Source organism: Mesoplodon densirostris, chromosome 3 (assembly GCF_025265405.1).
Source record: "Mesoplodon densirostris isolate mMesDen1 chromosome 3, mMesDen1 primary haplotype, whole genome shotgun sequence".
Taxonomy (NCBI): domain Eukaryota; kingdom Metazoa; phylum Chordata; class Mammalia; order Artiodactyla; family Ziphiidae; genus Mesoplodon; species Mesoplodon densirostris.
Window position 1 is genome coordinate 175,801,436 of NC_082663.1, and position 20,772 is coordinate 175,822,207.

Here is a 20,772-nt window from a genome sequence, read left to right on the forward strand (position 1 = left end):
TGTCTCCCCAGGCCACCAAGGGACCTTTTAACCACTGTCTCACCCCCACCCCCTTTGCGTGCTACAACGGCACTGGCTCCCCCCACCTGGCCCCCCATCTCCAAGGCTGGGAGGCATACATACAACCTGGCCCTCCACAGAAAAAGTGAAAACTTAACATCTTACAACCACATTGGAATAAAGACAAAACCCAGACTGGATTCATTATTGAGGTTCTTGTTTTGCTTCTGATTTTCAAAGAAATGAGAGCTGAAGGCAATTCTGTCTTCAGAGCACTCGGCACTGGTTTTCAACCTGTTAGAGCAAATCATTATTTATGGTGGGGCAGCCTGCCTTCTGGGGGAAAGGACACCTGGACCTTCGCCTGCCAATGCCTGCACCCAGTGGGGGGAACAAGGGTGCCAAGAAGGGCTCCAGGTCAGAGGAACAAGCCCTGCAAAAGTGAGACGGGGTCTATGGCACAGGTGCACAAAGCACCCAGCCAGGCATGGGTCAATCGCTGTGGCAGTGACGTGGAGCTTGGTCAGGGGTTCCCGCCCCTCCAGAGGACAAGCTGGCTGGCTTGGGGGGTACCACAGAGGGTGGATGTTAGGAAGGGTGGGGGGGTCCCTCCACATTACCACCCGGCCCTAGCCTTTTGGGCATACTCCATACGGTGACCCTGCTGTCCCTTTCACAACCAGGCATTGCTAAGACTGGGACCAGGGGGCTGGACTGCCAGCATGAGACCAATGAGGTGGTCACCACAAGGGCACTGGGACATACCCACACCCACCCATGGGAAAGTGAAGCAGTGGGGGAGGGGGGCAGGGAGACAAGGGTGGGGTGGCAGGGAAGGGATGGGCAGAGAGAGAGAGGGAATGGGGCAAGTCAGAGCAATGCTGCCCTCCCTAAGTGAGGAGGAAGCAGCTGTCCCTGCCCAGCCTCCACGAGGCACACTGTCAGTCAGGGGCACCCAAAAATGGGAGAGCCATGAAATAGTTAAGAGATTTTATTCTAATAGCTGTAATTACAGTGCTTGTTTGTCGAAATGAAAACTGAAAACAAGTATACAAAACAGTTGATTACTAATTGTGTATTGAAAGCAGTAAGAGGTTCCACGACACCAAATAAACCAGTTCTGAGGTTTTCCCCAAGATAAAGTTTAACAGCTCGAGCTTCTTCAGTGTTTATCAAAATACAAAAGAAAAAAGTAGAGGTTATCATTTTTCGATGGCAAATCTGACCCTTGCAGGCTGAGGGAGTGAAAGCACACGTAGACAGGGGCTCCGAGGGGCTGGGGCTCAAGGATGACCACCCGCGCTCCTGCTGGTGAGACCCCAGAGAGCCCGGAGCAGGCAAGCAAGGGGACTGCAGGGCTCCCACTCAGACCAGAGCGTTCCAACCAAAGTGCCCATGCTGACCCAAGAAAAGGCTGGGGTTCCTCCAAGGGGTCTGAGAGCGGTGGATGCAGCCTCCAGCCCATCTCCTGGGCAGCCATGTAAGCACAGATACAAGCACAAACGCTACGGGGTGTGGGATGACCCAAGACAGAGCAAATCACAGGGACCCTATTGTGACCATGCAGAATGGATCATAGCTGGTTCTGCCCCGTTTCACGTTCCCAACGGGAAACAGACCACTGGTGGACTGGACTCAGGCCATTACTGCAGAACCTACACTAGGCACATTTCTCCCTTCTGTGTGTTCAAGTGTTCTCCTTATCTTGTATTTGTAACTATTTTAAAAAATGCACTGAGTTTGGGTTAAAAACCAACCACCAAAATGGATCTCAACACAGATGTAAAGCCCAGAAGAGGAACATCGGGCTTTTCTGACACAGTGACTCCTGGATGACCCGTGTGCCTAAAATCCCTTCTCAGTACTAAACAGTGGGTTGATTTTCTTTTTACAATAAAAAAAGCTGAGTAATATTGCATAGGAGTACCAGAAACTGCCTCACTGGAAACAAAAACTATTTACATTAAATAAAAACCCAGTTGCAGGCTGCGTCTGCACATTTACAGCATGGTGAAGCACACTGTGACCGACCATGGAGACAGCTTCTGGCACTCACACCACAGGGGCACGTTTGCCACATGAGAGTAAAGCGAGGGCAGAAGGAGGGAGTGTGAGGGGAGGAGAGAGGAGTACAGCTCACTTCTGGTTCCGGAGCTGATTGGACAGCCAGTCCAGTCCCTCATAGAGCCCGTCCCCGCTGGTGGCACAGGTGGCCTGAATGTACCAGTTCCTGTGGCGCAGAGAGTGCAGACCCAGCTTGTCCGTGATCTCAGCTGCATTCATGGCATTGGGGAGGTCCTAATGGGGAGGGTAGCAAAGCGGGCGTGGGTCAAGGGGACTGCATGGAACCCTCTCCACCTGACCTGTGACCCGCCCCCCGTCAGACCTCCATCGCCGAGAGGCTGGCTGCCTGACACGCACGCACCACCAGCACACAGGGTGGCTCAGCCATGCGTACCTGTTTGTTAGCAAACACGAGCAGAACGGCGTCCCTGAGCTCGTCTTCTGCCAGCATCCTCATAAGCTCCTCCCGGGCCTCATTCACACGCTCTCTGTCATTGCTGTCAACCACGAAGATGAGACCTGCACAGGGAACAGTAAGCATTAGTGCAGGCACCCAGGACACCCCCAACCTCTCCCAAAGGCCACAGCCCCCCTCCTGAGGGGCTGTAATGGGGTTGCCCACCCTCACCTTGTGTGTTCTGGAAGTAGTGGCGCCACAGAGGCCGGATCTTGTCCTGGCCACCCACGTCCCACACAGTGAAGCTGATGTTCTTGTATTCCACGGTTTCCACGTTGAAGCCTGGAGGAGACCCAGTGTGACGCTCTCCCCAGGGCTACCACTACCCCCTAGCCTCCCGGGGCCCAGCCTCCTCACCTATAGTGGGAATGGTGGTCACGATTTCACCCAGCTTCAGTTTGTACAGGATGGTGGTCTTTCCCGCGGCATCTAGGCCCACCATGAGAATGCGCATTTCTTTTTTGCCAAAAAGGCCCTTGAAGAGGTTTGCAAAGATATTCCCCATGCTGTAGACTGGTGGGAGCAACACTGGCCAGAGAAACCTGCAGATACAAGGAGTCCTTGTGTCTCTTTCTGTGCTGCCCAGGGCCAGCAAAGCAGGAGCAGCTCAGAGACAGACTCACCCACAGACAGACAGATGGACATCCTGCTATCTCTCCTAAAAACTCACAAGGCATAAGCTGATGAAATCCTGGTTCCTATCCAGAAGAAAAAGAGTCCTGCCCGCCTGCCTCTTGAGCCCTGAAATCACCCTTAAAAGGGAGAGAATGGGAATCTTAGAACAGGGCTGACCGGATTTTGAAGCAGCTACTGCCATTATCTCAGGAAGTGACACCCAAGGCCTCAGGGTAACTTACCTCTAAGTCCTACAACCTGCCACGGTGGGATGCTACGTCCAACATGCGTGGAGAGGTGTGGCTTTCAAATGAACGCGAGATTCTCCATAATCTAATACAGAGCTTTTCAAGGGGCCAGAAACAACCACTCCAAGGCCCTACCATGTCTCCCAACTGCTCCAAGTCTCAGTGAAAAACAGTCCAATGTTAAGGCAACTAACACACGAGAAGCTAGGAGGGCCCATGGCAGAGACCAAAAGCCAACCTTTCCCAACATGCTGAGAGCTTAGCACACCCTGCAGGCAGGACCGGTGGAGTGAGAACACCTGGGCTCTAGGGCAGCACACCAGGGCATTAAGTCTAAGGGTGAGCCCACAGCAATGACCCTGGGGAGCCTGCCAGGGGACACTTTCCCAAGAGCTGTGGTCAATGCTGTCCCAGAGAGGAGAAGGCCTGTGTGGTGCAGCAACATGCTTGTACGAGAACACATGTGCTGTGTTTGGGCTCCCGCCAGGCTCCCCTCACTCAGCAGGGCAGAAACACTAAGATACCACTGAGCTGGCTGGACTCAAGGTCAGAGACCAGGTCCAGACACCCAGACCTATAGGAAGGGACAAGTGACCACAGCTGTGGGAGAGTGAGGCTCTCGGAGGAGGGGATCTCCTGTCCCAAAAGGCGCCCAAGGCACCAGAGCTGCCCAGGCCTGGCCTCTCCATGCTCAGTACTCTCCTCCTTCAACTGTTTTATTTCCAAACAAGGTCTTAGGAAAAAACGGTCACTTTCTCAAATGCTTAGGAATCTGGACTTTAAAAAAATAATAATAATAATTAGTTAATTAATGGCTGAGGTGTGTCTTTGTTGCTGTGCGCGGACTTCTCACTGCAGTGGCTTCTCTTGTTGCAGAGCACGGGCTCTAGGCATGTGGGCTTCAGTAGTTGTGGCTCGCGGGCTCTAGAGCACAGGCTCAGTAGTTATGGCGCACAGGCTTAGCTGCTCCACAGCATGTGGGATCTTCCTGGACCAGTGTCCCGTGTCGAACCCGTGTCCCCTGCATTGGCAGGCAGATTCTTAACCACTGTGCCACCAGGGAAGCCAGGAATCTGGACTTTTGGCACGTAAGGTAAAGCCAAGCTGTGGAGAGCTGGGCAGCCTTCAACTGGGAAGAACTGTGTGAGTGTTGACAGAAAACCAAATGAACCACAGAGAACTTGTTCCAAGCAGGCAGGAGCTGCTTGCACCTGACCTCTGAGAGGGTGTTGGTGGAAGGCACTGTCAAGGCTTGGAAGGAGCCTTTCCCTGCATACCTGACCCCCTAGAAGTAACAATGAGCTCCCCAGTCTCTGGACTTTGAATGGACACTGCTGGGGTCAGAGGCCAGACCCATGAAGGACACAGATATGGGCCTGCCACAGGCACGCCTCACTGCACTCCACCTGGGTGGGGGGCGGCGTGCCCCAGATCCCCACCATTCCTTATCACCTCTGATGACAGGCTCAGGTGGAGTCGCCAGGCCTCCACTGCAAGTTACTTTCTGCCTTAGTCATCAGTGAGTATTTGGTGACTAAGTCCATGTCCCGCTCCTCATCCAACTTCCACCTTCTAGTTTTAGCACTCTGACATTTCCTGGCTGAATTATTGCCATGAGGACTGTCAAATGGTGATTTTCTATTGAGTCATTCCTTCCAGCTATTAGTTAGTTAGCATTCTACTGCAAGGAACCACTTCTCCATATATTGACATAGTGTGAACTTGTGCATTCCTAGTTTACTCAGTAGGTCAGAATCACCAACCCACTGTGACTTAGATGCTCCAATGGTCCTAGAGGTGTCCCGTGGAGGCCCTTCCAGCAGGCTTCAGTGCACTTTCAACACTTTAATTCTTTTTGGTTTTGAATAATATTACCTAGTTACAAAATTAAAATTTAAAAATATCTTTACTATATTTCCTTTCCTGCAGATAGTCATTTTTCCTAAATATAGACAGTGATAAATTATAGAAGACAGAATAAACTGAACACACACATTTATCTCAGCTTACTCCTGAAATCATTACCAATAAAGAAATAAGTGATGACTGACTCAAAAGAGAAAAGTGGGGGGAGGTGGAAAGAGGTGACAGAAGACAGCAAATTTTGGTGAGGGCTGACCCTGACCGAGTGCTCATCCTCAGCCCTGCAGGAAAGCCAAGGGACCTTTTTGGAGCAACTGAACCAGGGGCCCTGACTCCGCTATCCAGGCAGAGGAGGGCATGGGGTGCACTGTACTGGAAACAGACGGATACGGCAAAATCAACAGGGAGGCACACTGCCCTGCAGACCCTCACATGTAACCCAGAGGCCTCAAAGCAAGGACCTATGGATTCTTGCACCTGGAGGCCCTCAAACAGCCACGCCGCTATCTCCCTTTAAGAAGCCCCCAATGCAAGTGACTGAAACAAAGAACTTGGAGAGAAGACAGAAGACATTTAAAAAGAAAAAAACAATAAAAAACAAACAAAATTCCCAATCCACACACAGCCTTGGCATCAACATGGTGGGGACCTGGTGCCCACAAAACAAGAACAGGGCATTAGGACACAGAGAACAGCAGACCTCACAACCAAAGTGAAAAAAATCCACACACACACACACAAGATTTAAAAAAGAGGAAACTGGGACTTCCCTGGTGGTCCAGTGGCTAGGGCCCCGAGCTTCCAATGCAGGGGGCCCGGCTTCGATCCCTGATCAGAGAACTGGGTCCCGCGTGCCGCAACTAAGACCCAACGCAGCCAAATAAATAAATATTTTTTTTAAAAAAGGGAGGGGGAAACTAGGAGCAATTTAAAAGACCAACATCTACCTTGCGTATGGTGATGACTTTTTAGACACAACACCAAAGACATGATCCCATGAAAGAAATAACTGATAAACTGAACTTCATTAAAATGACAAACTTCTGCTCTGTGAAAGACAAAACCAGACTGGGAGAATATATCTGCAAGAGATACATCTGATAAAGGACTGTCATCCAAAATATACAAAGACCACTTATAACTCAACAATGACAAATTTAAATTTAAAATTAAAAAAATGGGCCAAAGATCTTAATGAAAACCTCATTAAAGGTTTACAGAAGGCACGTAAGCAATGAAAAGATGCTCATCATATGTCCTCAGAGAAATGCAAATTAAAACAATGAGCTATTACTGCACACCTATTAAAACGACCAAAAGCCAAAACCCAGAACACACGCTGGCAATGCAAGAATGTGGCGCAACAGGAACTCTCCTCCATCCCCCGAGGGAATGCAAAATGGTGCAGCTGTCAGCAAACAGCTTGGAGGTTTCTTACAAAACATACTCTCAACATGTAATTCAGCAATCATGCTCCCAAAGGAGCTGAAAACTAACATCCACACAGACACCTGCACACTGATGCTTACAGAAGTTTTATTCATTCCAAAAAATTTTATTCATTCCAAATTTTGCCACAATTTGGAAGCAACCATGATGTCTTTCAGTAGGTGAATGGATAAGCTGTGGTACATCCAAACAATATTATTCAACTAAAAAGAAAGGCGCTATCAAGACATGAAAAGACATGGAGGAGCATACATGTGCACTACTAAGTGAAAGAAGCCAATCTAAGAATACTACACACCTATGATTCCACCTATGTGACATTCTGGAAAAGGCAAAACTGTGGAGACAGTAAAAAGATCCTTTCAGTGGTTGTGAGGGGTTAAGAGGAAGGGAGGGATGAATAGGTGGAGCACAGAGGATTTTTAGGACAGTGAAACTATTCTGTGTGAAACTGCGATGTAGATACGTGTCAGTACGCATTTCTCCAAACCTACAGAACACACAACACCAAGAGTGAACCCTAAGGTAAACTATGGGCTCTGGGTGATGATGTATCAATGTAGGTTCATCAGTTGTAACAAATGCACCGCTCTAGTGGGGGATGTAGTGAGGAAGGCCATGTGGGTGGACATCTCCATGCCTTTCTCTCAATTATGTGGTGAACCTCAAACTGTTCCCCCAAAAGAGAGACATAAGCAGCACTTTCAGTCTGTAATTCTGTATCAGCCAAAGGGCAGAACAGAGGTCTGAAATGCAAGGCTTCACACATGCCTTCTTCTCCAGGTTGCCACAGGCAGAGGGAGCCCCCAGGGTGATGGAGGGAGACACAGAGGCAGGTCTGAACAGCAGCCAGCGCAGGCTGCAGCAGGAAGGAGGAGAGTTCAGGAAAAGAGGAACAGTTACCAATGTGGTTTAAACGTGGGGTTTGGCAATTCTAGGGGAATTGGGAAAAACTAATGACAGGTACACAGAAAAAAACCCAAGGATGAAAATGCAAAGAAGTCATTTTAAGATTTCCTGAGGGAAAACCATAAGCCAGTCACCACTTGACTCAGCAGTGAACAATATTTACTCAGTCATGATACTTTGACTGTCATTGCTGGGTATTGGAAAGCTGAGGCCGGAACTTGTGGTCTCAAGGGCCAACCCTCACCGTCCAAAGCTGACACACTGAGAAACAGTATTAGGACACTACTTAGTACAGTGAGGCATGAAAGGGGCTATCCCTGGGAGGCAGGATGGAAGACTGCTGTTTATACTTGTTTTAGTGTTACATTCCTACAAATTGACACAAAAACCTGGGCACTAAGGGGTGAAAAGGTTAAGTGTACTCTCCCAACTCCCACATGGGACTGATGGAACATTCCAGGTAAACTGGGCCCAGCAGCAGGCCCACACCTGCATGTCAGCCTCAAAATGCAGTCAGTCACAGCCATGGCAGTCCAAGAGCCTCCTCCCCTCCCCACCCCAGCGTGTCTGCCCACTCACCCCTGGCCAGCCTTGGCCGTGCAGTCTGCTGAGCCCTGATTATCAGTGTGGTCCTTGCCTTCCACACACAGTTTTTTAACCTACTCAAGTCCTGAAGCCCCAAAGGGGAAGTGGGCCATATATTTGGTGGCTGAACCTGGATGGGGATGAGCACAAACTCTAGGGTTTAAGATGCTACACACAGCACTTGGTCTCTCCCACTATACAAGCATCTATCTATACCCGCCCTGCATCTGGTCCAGGGACCCTGGCAGCTCCTGACCTAACACAGTATCATAGTGGAAAGGTTCAACAGTGACCACGAGAGTTGTTCCATGGCCTCTCCACACAGGTTCTAACTTGTAGGATGCCCAGCCTAGGCCTATTTCACCCTTTCCTCCACCAGGATCCCTAGCACTAAGGTCAAAACCTGTTTTTCAGGTTCATGGAGTGTTTCTAAGCAGTGAAGACGCCGATGTTCTCAAAAGAGCACTTCCCCGCACCTGCCTGAGTTTGCACCTCCGAGCTGGCTCATAAGAAGATGCAAGAGTAACAACAGCACGTCTCTTTCCTGAGGCAGAAAGCTCTGAGCGGACACAGCCCCTTAAGAACGGTTTTTTCCTTTTTCTGGTTAGGACCAGAAACAATGATAGGGTGGCAGTTCAACATTATAGCAAAGAACAGGACACAACTGGCTGCCTACACTCCTGCATGCAAAGACCTACTAGGTTACAGGCCAAGGCCAAGGCCAACAACAGGCCTCCCTGGGAAAGCCAGTGCAGGGAGGAAAAAATGTAGCCTGAGTTTACACCCGTTCCACTCCAGTAAATGAATCCAGAGTGACTGGTTTAGCTGCTGAAGAGAAATATATGTACCCACGACCTCTACCTGTGCCTGCTGCATCTCCTAACAAGCCTCAGAGGATTCAAGATAAGCAAGGGACAGCCCTCCCCTACAGGGCTGTGCAGCTTACTTCTGCAGAAGGAAAGTTTGTCACATTTTCTGAAACTGTTAGAGCTGGTTTACTTAACAAAATCTCTGTATCCATATCAAGATGACCCAAACTGCTGGGAATCAGTAGAAAGAATAAACCACTAACCTAGAGCTTGTCTTGGTTGTGATGGGTTGTTCTGGTCCCTCTGTAAATGAGAGATCACATGGATGAATCCCCTATTCAAATGAACAGCTAGGTGACATCAGAACTTCTTTCGTTTTGCTTTTTTTTAAAAAAAGTCAAGTTTATTAGGTGTAAATTACATATAGTAAAATGTACAGCTCAATAGTTCGTAATGGCAATTTTAATATCTAATTTGAGAAAAATTAACGAAGTGAAGATCTTACTGAGGAATTGATATACATTATAAAACATTTTCTTTAAGGGTTTCATTCATTCTTCAAGCAGTCAAATATGTGCTTAGATTATCAACCACTCAAAAGCCTAATTCATCCCTGACATGTAGGATTTAATATTAAGGGGTGGGGGTCCTCTACTTTCATAGGCAATATGATCACATAATATAATCTGCTACAAACTGCTTTTTGTACATCAACTTGTAGCTCCACCCCATCAGCTAAATAAAGCCTTCGGTCATTACTCTATTAGTCCAACATTCCATTTCTGTAGCTCTAACATTTTTCTGCAATTGGGTAGAGCGTTACTTGTCACTTTTTCATAAAAATTAGCATAAGAATACTGAATGTGCCAATACTAGTGATAGGCAGATACACCTCACAGGCCTAATACAATTGTGATGAAGATAAGAATCAACAACACTCTCAGAAGGAAGAATATTCAGCCTGAGACACTCAAAGGATATAATTAAGCTGACTGAACTTTTTTTTTCCTTTCAGTTTTATTCAGATATAACTGACATACTGTATTATTTTCAGTTGTACAAAAGAATGACTTGATATGTGTATATGTTGTGAAATGATCACCACAAAAAGTCTAGTTAACTCCCATCACCTCACACAGTCACCCTTTTTTTCCTTGTGATGAGAACTTTTTAAGATTTCCTCTCTCAGCAACTTTCAAATATAAATACAGTACGGTAAACTACAGTCACCATACTGTACCTCATATTACAGGATTTATTTATATTATGACCGGAAGTCTGTACCTTTTGACCACCTCCACCCATTTCATCTACCCTGACTCTGAACTTTCAATACAAAGAAAAAGAATAAATGAAAGAACATGCAAAAACATTCTAGAACTGTATAGTTCTGGTCTGCTTCTAAAGGTGAATTCCAATGAGAGACTGTTTTCTGTTTTTCACATCGAAACTTTTAGGATGTTTTGCAGGAATCAATTAGGTACTAGACCTGGCCTCTATGCAGCAGTCCCGTTCCCAACACCCCCCCACCCCAGAGGAGGATGAGTGCCAGAAATCCAGAGACTAGTACACTAACCCTGGTCTCCAGATGCCCTACAAGTTGCCTCCCAAAGCTGAAGGAAGGGGTTTCCGGTAAGGTCTGATTCTTAGGAGGAGCAACCAGTGAAATTCAATTTAGGTCCCTCTTGGCCAGCTTAAGATTCAAGGTGAAATCCTTAAAATGACAACAAGAAATGAGTTTCATTCATGAATGTAGCTCTTGGTCTATACTAACATGAACATCCAAGAGTCACTGTCCATTGTCTAACGGAACAAGCATACCAACCCACAAGGCGAGCGTGGAAACAGTGAAACTGCAATTAATCCTACTTACCAATAACTACAAAATCCAAAGTATTTAACTGATGAATATATTTATTTATCTTTTGCAATTCTCCCTTATTCATAATCTTAAGGTTTTACTTACTATTTTTTAACATAACTGTTCTCAAAGCCCATTACCAAAGATACTTACACTGACGTGAAATCTACAGATGGGAGCAAATAACCAGAAGGTCTACCCCAAAAGAAAACAATATCCATGTAGGACCTCTGAACACAAATGTCACGCGGCCTCCAACTGGAGTGAAACAATGAGTGGATGATACCCACAAGTTGAGGCCTCACTCGGATGCTACATCAGGAGCATCTCTCACAGTTCTGTGCATTTGTCCTAGTGGCAGACGCTGGATGCTCCTTGGTATTTTCTTCTCCCAGATTTGTCCCTGGGCTGGAGGCCTTCCAGAGTAAACCTACATTCCTGGCCCCCTGTAGCTATGCAGGACCATCTGAGTATGCTAGCCCATGGGATGGGGCAACAGTAATGGAATGGCTTCCAGGTCCTGCAGACCTGGTGGTGGGCGCCTGGGCCCCCCACTGTGGTGGGGCCAGTGCCATGGACCCTAATGAGCACTTCTACCCCAGAAGTCAGGGCATATATACCCTCTATCTGACTCCAAACACACAAGTCTAAAGAAATTGTTACTGGAAGAAGAAATCAAAAGACCGAAAAAACAAAACCAAAAACAAATTTGCATCAACCTCAGAACATTAAAATGTACAACAAATTAAACTGAAAATGGAGGAAACAAAGCAATTTATGACTAAAATGCAAAGCAGGATTAGAGAAACTACAGGCAACTCTAAACCACCCAGACACCCTGAAAAGTGTCATACCACCAACTCCTTACTAATTCTGCACATCAGTGGTCCTTTGGAAACCAATTAGAATTGTATTTCAACCCATCCTAGTGGCAAACAGAGAACCATTGGTTTGGAACTCCTCAGCAAGTCACTCAGGCCCACATTCTGACCTTGGCTGTGCTCCCAGTCCCCTCTCCATACTCATTTTCTATGCCATGCCCACCGAGCCCTTCACTCAACCTCTGAAGCCAAGTTCAGATGCCACCTTCCACAGGGAAGAGTCCTTTTTATTGTTCTCAGCATACCCTTGACACACTGTGGGGCTAACAGTCACCACACTCATGTAAGGAATAGCTATGTGATGAGCACAGCCCTGGGCACACAAAAGCTCAACAGTACTCAATGAATCCAATTGACAGATGGTGAAACAGAAGTGGAACAGCGACAGTGCTCACCTTCCAACCTCACCTCAATGGTAAACTAGTTCTTAGAGGCTCTGGGCCAAGCAATGTCAAAGACTGATCCACAGTTACACTATAGCCCTCTCAATGCAGCTAAAAGCTTCAACATGAGCGCAGACACACACACACACACACACACACACACTCACACTCACACTCACATAACTCCAGCTGCTGAAGTCTCAGTCCCCATGATCCTGACAGAAAGGGCAGGCACACCTGTCAAATAACACAGTCCTATGTTTCAGTTCCAGTAGTGAGAACAAGGAAGAGAAGGCAATTCAGGATTCTGATTTCGGTTGTGAAGTATATCATATTAATTTGTTTCTGTCACTCTACTTCTTTAATTATATGATCACCACAAACATGCCAAAGCCCCTATGGTTTCTGTTCTGGTGCCTTCTCAAGGAGGCCACCTGCACCCATGGTGCAGACATAGGACCCTCTCCAGGCACGAGGGTGGGGCTCTGGAGAAGCCAGCGTTGCTCAGACCCCTTTCCACACCCTTGAAGAAAAAGGGAACTGCAACCAACCACGAGCTGTCAGAGTGCCCAGTTCTTCCTCCTCAAACTTCTCAGAGTGGCAGGCGGCCCCCTGAGGCTTTTTCAGCACAAGGGGACTTAGTGAGTGATTAAAATGATTAAACCAATCTCTAAAACTTGATTTTTGCCTGCAGAGAACCTTCATTTTGAAAACAAAATGTAAAAAAAATTACAGCCCCACCTCTTTTTCTCAGTGATGGGCTTCCCAGAGGACACAGAATAGCGAAGTGCAGCAGTGGTTGAGAGCCTCTGTTAGATCCCCCTACCTCTGAAGCCAGCCCCCTGCCAGATCTGCCCTCCTGAGACCCTTGTTAGGAGCACCCAGAGGTGCACCAGCTCAGAGTACTCGGGGCAACCTCTGCCTCACTCTCCAAGCAGCTGGTCTTGGCTGGGAGGCCAACGTCCTTGTGGGAACTTCTCAGTGTTTGGCGTGAACAGCCACAGCAACCTCTCAATAGGCCTCTTCCTACCTCTGCTCACATTTCAAACCCTGGGCAGCCCTGGACTCAGGGAAATTTCATTCATATACCTGCTCCTGCCATCCTCTGCTTAAAACCTCCCAGCAGTCCCCGTCACCCGCCTCAGGTGACCAGCAGTCCCATCGCACTCAGTGTCTTGCACTTTCACTCCCTAGTACTGCCCCTATCCAGCCATTCACTCCCAGAGGAACACAGTCCCCTACATGGGACCCCAGATGAAGCTTCCTCTCACCTCCAGACTTCTCTCCTACTACCCCCTTAACACATGGGTCTCCCATCAAAATCTAATCCTCAAATATAAAGGACCCACTCTCTCCCACTCTAACCCTCTGCAACTTCCTCCCAGTTCTTCAGACCCAAAGCCCGGAGACACTCACAATCCCTCTCTCTGTCCCTCTCATCCCCAAATCTGTTTACTTTACTGGCAAGTCCCATCACCTCTCCCTTTGAAAGTTGCTTCCCCATCACTATCCACCTGGTCCTGGCCACCTCATCTCTCCTCTGGCGTTCCCAAAGCCTGTAGCTTCCACTTGCAAGGTGTTCTCAATGCCAGCAAGAGGGGCCTGTTAGGAAAGGTCAGATTAAGTCAGGTTCCTTAAGAAGATCAGAGCCGACACCCCCATGGCATTTCGCAGCACCACCCCTGCCATCCAGAAAGGAAGCTAGCAGACAATACAACCAACATACACACCAGACTGCAAAAAACCCACGTTGCCCCAACTAAAATGTAACAGGGAAATGAAAAATGGTGTCATATGATATAACACGTGACCTTCAGTATTGGTCATGACCATACTACAAGTTCAAGGGAGGTAGTCAGAGAACCACCTAATGAAGACTGCCACAAATACATCAGCATCTCAGATACTCAGGGCCTGCTGTGTCCATGAAATGTCCCCCCACCACCGGAAACAGAGAACAACTCTTGGTAAAGTTCTACAAAGAACAAAATACAATCACCCTTAATTTACAAGGTAGTTTCTTTCCTGGAAAATTCAGAACATCTACTAAAACCAAACACACACACACACACACACACACACACACGCGCGCGCGCGCGCGCGCGTTGACTCTGTACATAAGCAGAATTAGGTTTAAGATATAAACAGATTTTTCACCTATATGAAAGTCATGCAGAACGCATTCTTGCTGCTAAACATACTAAATATCAGTATTGCCTCTCACCATTGACAGAGCCCAAAATCCTCCCACAAGTTCCCAAAATACCCTTTCTGTGGGGCTATCCCTCCAAGGACCACTGGTACACACCAGCAGGCTTCTCTCCCCTCCTGTGCTCCTGGCAGGTCTCCAAAACCACTAAATGCACTCCCATCTAAGGGCCTTTGCACTTACTGTTCCCCTGCCTGGGAGAAGCTTCTTGTTTCTCCCAAAGACCCACAGGACGCTCACTCCCTTATACCTCTACTCAAATGGCACCTCCTCCCCTATCCTCCTGATAGGTCTGACTCAGTGCCCACTCCTTTTACTGTGTCCTGTTGGCCTGCTTTTCCATTCCATTCACTGCCATGGCCCTGTGTCTCCACCCAGCCTTATACTCTGCCAGTGAGTACTCCTCTGCCTAGAACTCACCCACCTTCTTCCACCCATCTCTCTATCTCCATCTGTTTTTCTCTACTGGCCACCTCCCTGGGCACCCAAGAGATTCACTGTCAAGAAGAGGAGAAAAGAATCATAAAAGAATATTTACCAGGGCCTTAAGTATGAAAAAGTAGAAAGATTAATCATACACATATGCTTTTCTGAAAAATTAGTTTGTCAGAAAAAAAAAAACCCTATCAACTCAATGATGAATTTCATACTGGTTTAAAAGTATACATGAGTGTGGTGGAATCTGAACATTCTTTGACATTCCAGTGAGGAGGAAATCTGGGCTGCAGAGACATAGTTAACTACTCAGGGCAAACACGTCCATCTCAGCAAAGTTCAATACCGCAGGAGAGGTATGTACACAATCTGCTTCCTAAACCTGCCCTCAGGTACCTGCAACCAGTGACTAAAAATATATTTTCAGTGATCTCCCCAGGAATCTGCAAGATCTCATATCACTCTGACAAAAGAGAAATGCTAAAAGCTGTAATTATTTTAAGCAAAGTTACATCACCAAAATTGACAAAAGATACAGTATTTTAAATATAAATTAATAGATTCAATCAGTTAGGAACTGCATGCTCATCTACAGATGACAGAATACTTCACAGGAAAACACACTCTTAACAGCAATTTTTAAAGACATCCTTTATTCTGAAACCTGTGATCAAAACACTGGCACATCTAACTTTGCCTTCATTTCTAATCTTCACATGTAAGTCTAGACAGAATCTTGAAACTGCTTTCTTGGCCATTTGTCCCTAAGTCAAACTGACAGGACACTTAAAAACTTCACGTTAAAAATTTCCAGGACCTCAGACACCTAGTAGTATTAAGCTTTCTGTTTAGCTCCCACATACATCACTGCAAAAATAATTTGATGTACAATACAAACTGAAAGATGTTGGCTATTTCACATATGACTTGCTCTTTGGAGACAAACTCTTCTAACTTGCTAGCATCCCTCTGAGGAGCAAAACTTACTAAATTCTGATTAAACATTAATTAATGTTTCTAAAATATACTGTACATCTCTAACTTCTGAAAATGTGCATGGATCATAACTGGGGCTTGTTAATTTATGCTGTATACTAACAGTCACCCCTGTAGCCTCAGGTGTGTAAAAATGTTTGCCTCCTAAAGAGAATCGCTCCCGATTGCTATGTGTGTAAAATCTGCCTGTCTTGCATGCTTTTTTTGTCTCTTCCTTTTCAGTGAGTGATAAGTCCCACTCTTCCCTTTCTATGTGATGACAGGCTGCCAAGCTCTTGTCCCCAATGTATGCAAAACCCAGGAAACACTGGTTTGTTAGGAATATGGAGGTTAGTCCCTGTAACAGATAGCTTCACCGTTTCTTCCCACTCATATAAGGAAGCTTGGGTGAAAGAACTGCGTGAGGGCCTAACAGATTCTCCTAGGAATAAGGAGCTTTGATGTTTTTGTGTTAAATTCTGCCACATTTTTTCTAGCTAATCAGGCCATCTGATCCATCTGAGAATGTTGAACTACCTTCCAGAATAGTGATAGAGCTGTATAGCTATAACAGATGCTATATTTTAAAGACTTTATAACAATCACGAAAGGATAAGAACCTAAGGATGAAGTACCCCCCTCACCCTGGCTCACACTCTGAAATTAACCCCACCCCCTATTCTTTCACACTCACACGTTCCCAAGCCCTCCTTTACCTGCCAGTAGGAAGTGTTACACCCAACCCACTATTAGGTCAAAAACGTTTCCAAAAGACCACTTCAGATGGTGCTAGGAGGACATCTCTAACACCATCCACACCAATGACGAGCAGACAGACCACAAAAGAGGTAAGTTCTTATTTAATGTTAAGATCCCAAATGAAAGGAATTTTTCATGTTTCTTTCTCAACCACCTCTGACAGATGTGCATTTTATTTCCTTCATTCTCCTAATCTAACAAAGGTTGGAAGGTCAAAGGGGAGAATATCTATGTGACAACGTGTACAGAGACGAGCCATAAATGCTATGGCAAGCACAGGCTAGCTGGGTCTGAACACCAGCTCAGTAAGTGATCACAACCCTCAGGAAGGCTGCAGAAATGCTTGGTGAGCCTGAACTGTGATCAAGAGCAGATTTAAATTCATGTATCTCAAGGCAACATTGAATTTGAAGAATTTGAAGGAAACTGATTTAACTCTCTCAAACCAAGTTAATATACTATTTATGAACTTGCACAAGGGTTTTTCCCCTATGTTAGATTTATTCCTACAGCCATTCGACCCTGGAGATCACCTCAGTGGCTGATGGTCCATACTGAATTCTACTAAAGTAAACAGAAAAGTCCAGGTGTACCTTCCTGTAGTTTCAAACCCTGTCTGATCTTTGGTACAGGTGGCTTAGCAGGTCTGAACGCCCTCTTCACATTGTGCAAGAGGCAAAGCAAATAGCTAAACCACATGATTTAAAAACCAGAACTGTGAGAAGCACAGAACCAGTTTTTGCTTTCTACTAACTTTCTTACAATGATGAGCAGACGGCATGTGAGTCAGCTATTATCTAAACCAACTATTTTAAATCTTTCTGAAGTAGCCATTTTGAATACCTGTATCTGAAGTTAGCCCTCACGGGAAACAGGTTTCTAATGCCCAAGTGACAAGGATTTGTTTTCAACAGGACATGCCCAGTGAAGAGGCACACTACATTCTACCCGTTAACTAGAGAAAACCTTTATGGCACACTCTTAACAAAGTGGCCAGATTTGTGATAAACACATACACACTCAATTCCTCATAATTTTGGACCCAGCTAACAACACCATGCATTCAGAGTTCTTCCAGTTTTGGCTACTCTTGACAGTTTCTTAAAACTCCAAGAACACCACACACAGCATGCTCCATGGCATCTCACACTCCTTCAGACACACACACACTGCCAGAAATGCAGGAGCAACCATGCAAACAGCCAGCAGAAAAAAACGCTGACCACTAGTTCTGAAACAAGAACTAGAGCTGACCACTCCAACGCCAACTACATCAGCTACAACTACATCAACTACACAGCTCTCAACAGTGACTTCCGGGGCCTCCCCACCCAAATCGTCTGAATTGCCTGTCTCCTGCCAATGATTTCTTGTGCATTTTTTGCTCGATTCATTTAAAACAGCAACTTGGTGTTTTGAGGAGCTCAAAAGTGCTCAGTTGATTAGCTAATATTTTAAGGACTTCATAATTGCCAAGCCTTATTAACAAAGCTACCGTTTTACCTCCCGTAACCACCTGGACTGGGCAACAAGAAAGCTTTAGGACGCTCTGCTAGGGAGGCCGACTCAACCCTGGACAGGTCGTTCCAAGCGTAGGTTAAAGATTCACCAGCTCGGAAGTGTGTTCTAATCCATGCCAAAGGCACCCAGGAAGCAATCCCGGGGTTGGAGCAAGCTTGGATAAAGGGGCCCTACAGTGCCGCCGGCGCGTCCATCGGGGGCTTCCTTGGGCCGCAGGCACCCCACTCAGACCCCAGCTCCACAGCACCCGCCCTGGAACCCGGACCTCGAACCCCGCCCCGCCTCGCCGGCTCCGTGCTCGGAACAGACAGGAACTGGGCTCAAACCCTGGCCATCGTGTGACCTTGGCCGCGTCCCGGGCTGCGGGCCTCAGTTTCCTGGTCCTCGCGACCCCGAGGCAGGAGGCCTCGCAGGCGGAGCAGGAAGCGAGGCTTCCTGGAGAGCCCGCGTTGCGGGCCGGACTTCCGGGCGCCCGCCCCGGCGGCTCTGGGGGGCTTGGGGAGGGGGTTGCGCGACCGACCCCCTCCTCGGCCTCGACTCGGCTCCCGACCCAGCTCGGCCCCTACTCGACCCCCATCCCAGCCTAGACCCCTGGCCCAGCGCACAGCACCCACCCTGCCCCGCCCCGCCTCGGTCCCAGGTCCGGCCTCAACCCCCAGACCGGCCCAGCCTCTCCTCAGCCCCCGGCCTCTATTCGACCCTGGCCCCTGCCGGGCCTCGGCTCCCCGCCTCTACCTACCTCACCTTCGGCTCCCCGCCTCGACCCACGGCCCGGCCTCACCTCGCCCCTCGCCCGGCCCGGCCTCACCTCGGACCCGTCTTGGCTCTCACCGTCCCGGCCCAGCCTCACGCCGGGCCTCAACTCAGCCCCCGCCCCCCACTCGGCCCGGGCCCAGCCTCACCCTCGGCGGCCGCGGCGCAGCTGCTGCTCGGAGGCAGGCGTTGGTTTCGCTCCCACAAGATGGCGGCTCTGACGGCGGCCACGTCAGTGCCTGCTGCCGCGGAGGACGCTGGGGAACGGGGCGGTCCCGCCCGCAGTCCCGCCCACTGCCCCGCTGCAGCGTGCACACGCAGACTCCGGGCGGGCGGTGGGGACGGGACCGCGGACAGGCGCGGGGCTCAGGGACGACGCCTCTCTCACCGCTGCGCTTGCGCGCACCCCTCCTTCCCCCCGCCCTCAGCCCTGGCAGAGTCCGGCTGCGCCTGCGCGCGCCTCCAGTGGTCGGCCCCGGGGGGAGCTCTCGCGTCCGTTTCGCAGATGCAGAGGTTGAGTCCCGGGTGGGCCCTGCGGTCCCGGGAGGGCGGTGCCCAGGTGCAAAGTCCCCTCCCCAGCCTCAGCCCGGGTGACTGCAGTGACCCACTCAGCCCCGTGCGCGCCCGAGGAGCCGACCTGAAGAAGCAAGACCCAAGATCAAATAAAGCTGGCGTCTAGTAGCACGGGCGGAGCAGGGAGCCAAGCTGGGCAGGGAACAGCGCTCCCCCGAGGTAGCCACCGAGGCGGGTTCCAGGTGACAGACGGGGGAGCCCTCTCCTCTGGGAAGCCTCCCTGAGCTGATCAGAAGGGAGGGGGGGCCTGTCGTAGTCCCTCTCCACGTTCTCCCGCCTAGAGGTCTGACTGTGGCCTCCCGCCAACCCCCAGTCCCGCACCATCCCTCCACCCCTGTGCTACTTGAACTCTCTCCCCCACTACCCTCCTGCTGCTGTGAAGGGTCCCCAAATCAAGAGTCATTGGTGAGATTGCTGGGGGCCTCTTCCCCAAGTGCCCTGCATGTTGTGGAGGGCGCAAAGCAGGCCATCACCTGGGTCTTGGCCCAGGGGCCTGCCTGGCAGAGAAAAGCCTTCAGAGAAAAGCCTTGAGGTGTTGTGCAGTATGCCGGCAGGCTCCTGTCATTTCTCTGCCCCACCTCACCCACCCACTCCTCTTGGGCAGGGCCTCCTTACTGGGCTGGGGTGGCTAGGACCTCACCAGCCCTGCCCAGGGCTACCCAGCCCCCCCCGCCCCCCAAGGCAGCCCTCCTGCCCCGAACACCGATGACCTCTTCTCCTGAGAGGCTGAGGGCCCTAGGCCCTGTGAGCCAGGCCCCGCCAGTCCCCTGTCTCAAGACCCAGGCTCCCCCAGACCTCACAATCTATGGAAGAACTAGCCTGTGCTCTGCACCTCAGCTCCTGCCCCCCCCCCATGCTGTAAACACATCACAATGCTCACTCAAAGTGCCCTCTGGGGTTTACATCTCCAGAGAGGGGCACAGAACCTTCTGGTGCTGCTGGCTCTCTACCCCCAGAGAACTGACCCACAGCTGGATGTCTGCAAATGATTATTGTGTCCTCAGAGCTTCCTTTAAAAAAAAAAAAACAAAAAATATAGACAGGAAGGAGCATGTGAAAGATACATGCACAGTTTAAAAAATAAGATGGATTCCTGTGTAATCCCCAGGTTACTGAATTTACCTTCCTCCTGATTCTGTTCTCCTGGTTTGGTGCCCCCCCCGCTTGGGAAAAGGAGGCATCTTCAGGCCAGACAGGTATGGGAGGCCCAGGGTGGGCACCTCAGGGGAAGGATCCCTGTCCTTGGCCGGAGACCTGTTAGAGAGCCAGGAGGTGTCAGGCAGTTGCCTAGGGAGAGTGAGGCCCCAGTGCCCACCAGGACCTCCCTGCCCCCTTCCCTGGAGTCCAAGCGATGGAAACACGGGATGGACAGAACAGGGTGCCTACCCAGCTTTGGCCAGGAGGGGGCAAGGTGAGCTGGCTA

At 49.0% G+C, this 20,772-nt stretch overlaps 1 protein-coding gene across 3 annotated transcripts; it reads right to left on the reverse strand.

Annotated features, from left to right (window-relative positions):
* Nucleotides 1-975: 975 nt before the first annotated feature.
* ARF1 (ADP ribosylation factor 1) lies at nt 976-19,027 on the reverse strand. Of its 3 annotated transcripts, XM_060095008.1 has the most exons (6): nt 18,926-19,001; nt 9,263-9,302; nt 2,879-3,063; nt 2,693-2,803; nt 2,459-2,583; nt 976-2,298 (listed from the first exon to the last, which is right to left on the reverse strand). In XM_060095008.1, the coding sequence occupies exons 3-6, from the start codon at nt 3,024-3,026 to the stop codon at nt 2,137-2,139; spliced, it is 546 nt and encodes a 181-aa protein (XP_059950991.1). In that variant the 5' UTR covers nt 3,027-3,063; nt 9,263-9,302; nt 18,926-19,001; the 3' UTR covers nt 976-2,136. The 3 variants fall into 3 exon arrangements, with proteins under 3 accessions (XP_059950991.1, XP_059950990.1, XP_059950992.1); XM_060095007.1 differs by lacking the exon at nt 9,263-9,302 and having other exon boundaries at nt 18,926-19,027; XM_060095009.1 differs by lacking the exons at nt 9,263-9,302; nt 18,926-19,001 and adding an exon at nt 18,763-18,781.
* Between the last annotated feature and the right edge of the window lie 1,745 nt (nt 19,028-20,772).

Coding starts and splice junctions, on each gene's coding strand:
- ARF1 (XM_060095007.1), bottom strand. CDS start 3,026: ATGGGGAATATCTTTGCAAACCTCTTCAAGGGCCTTTTTGGCAAAAAA. Junction 2,804..2,878: donor GACCACCATTCCCACTATAG/GTGAGGAGGCTG, acceptor GGTCTCCTCCAG/GCTTCAACGTGGAAACCGTG. Junction 2,584..2,692: donor CTACTTCCAGAACACACAAG/GTGAGGGTGGGC, acceptor TTCCCTGTGCAG/GTCTCATCTTCGTGGTTGAC.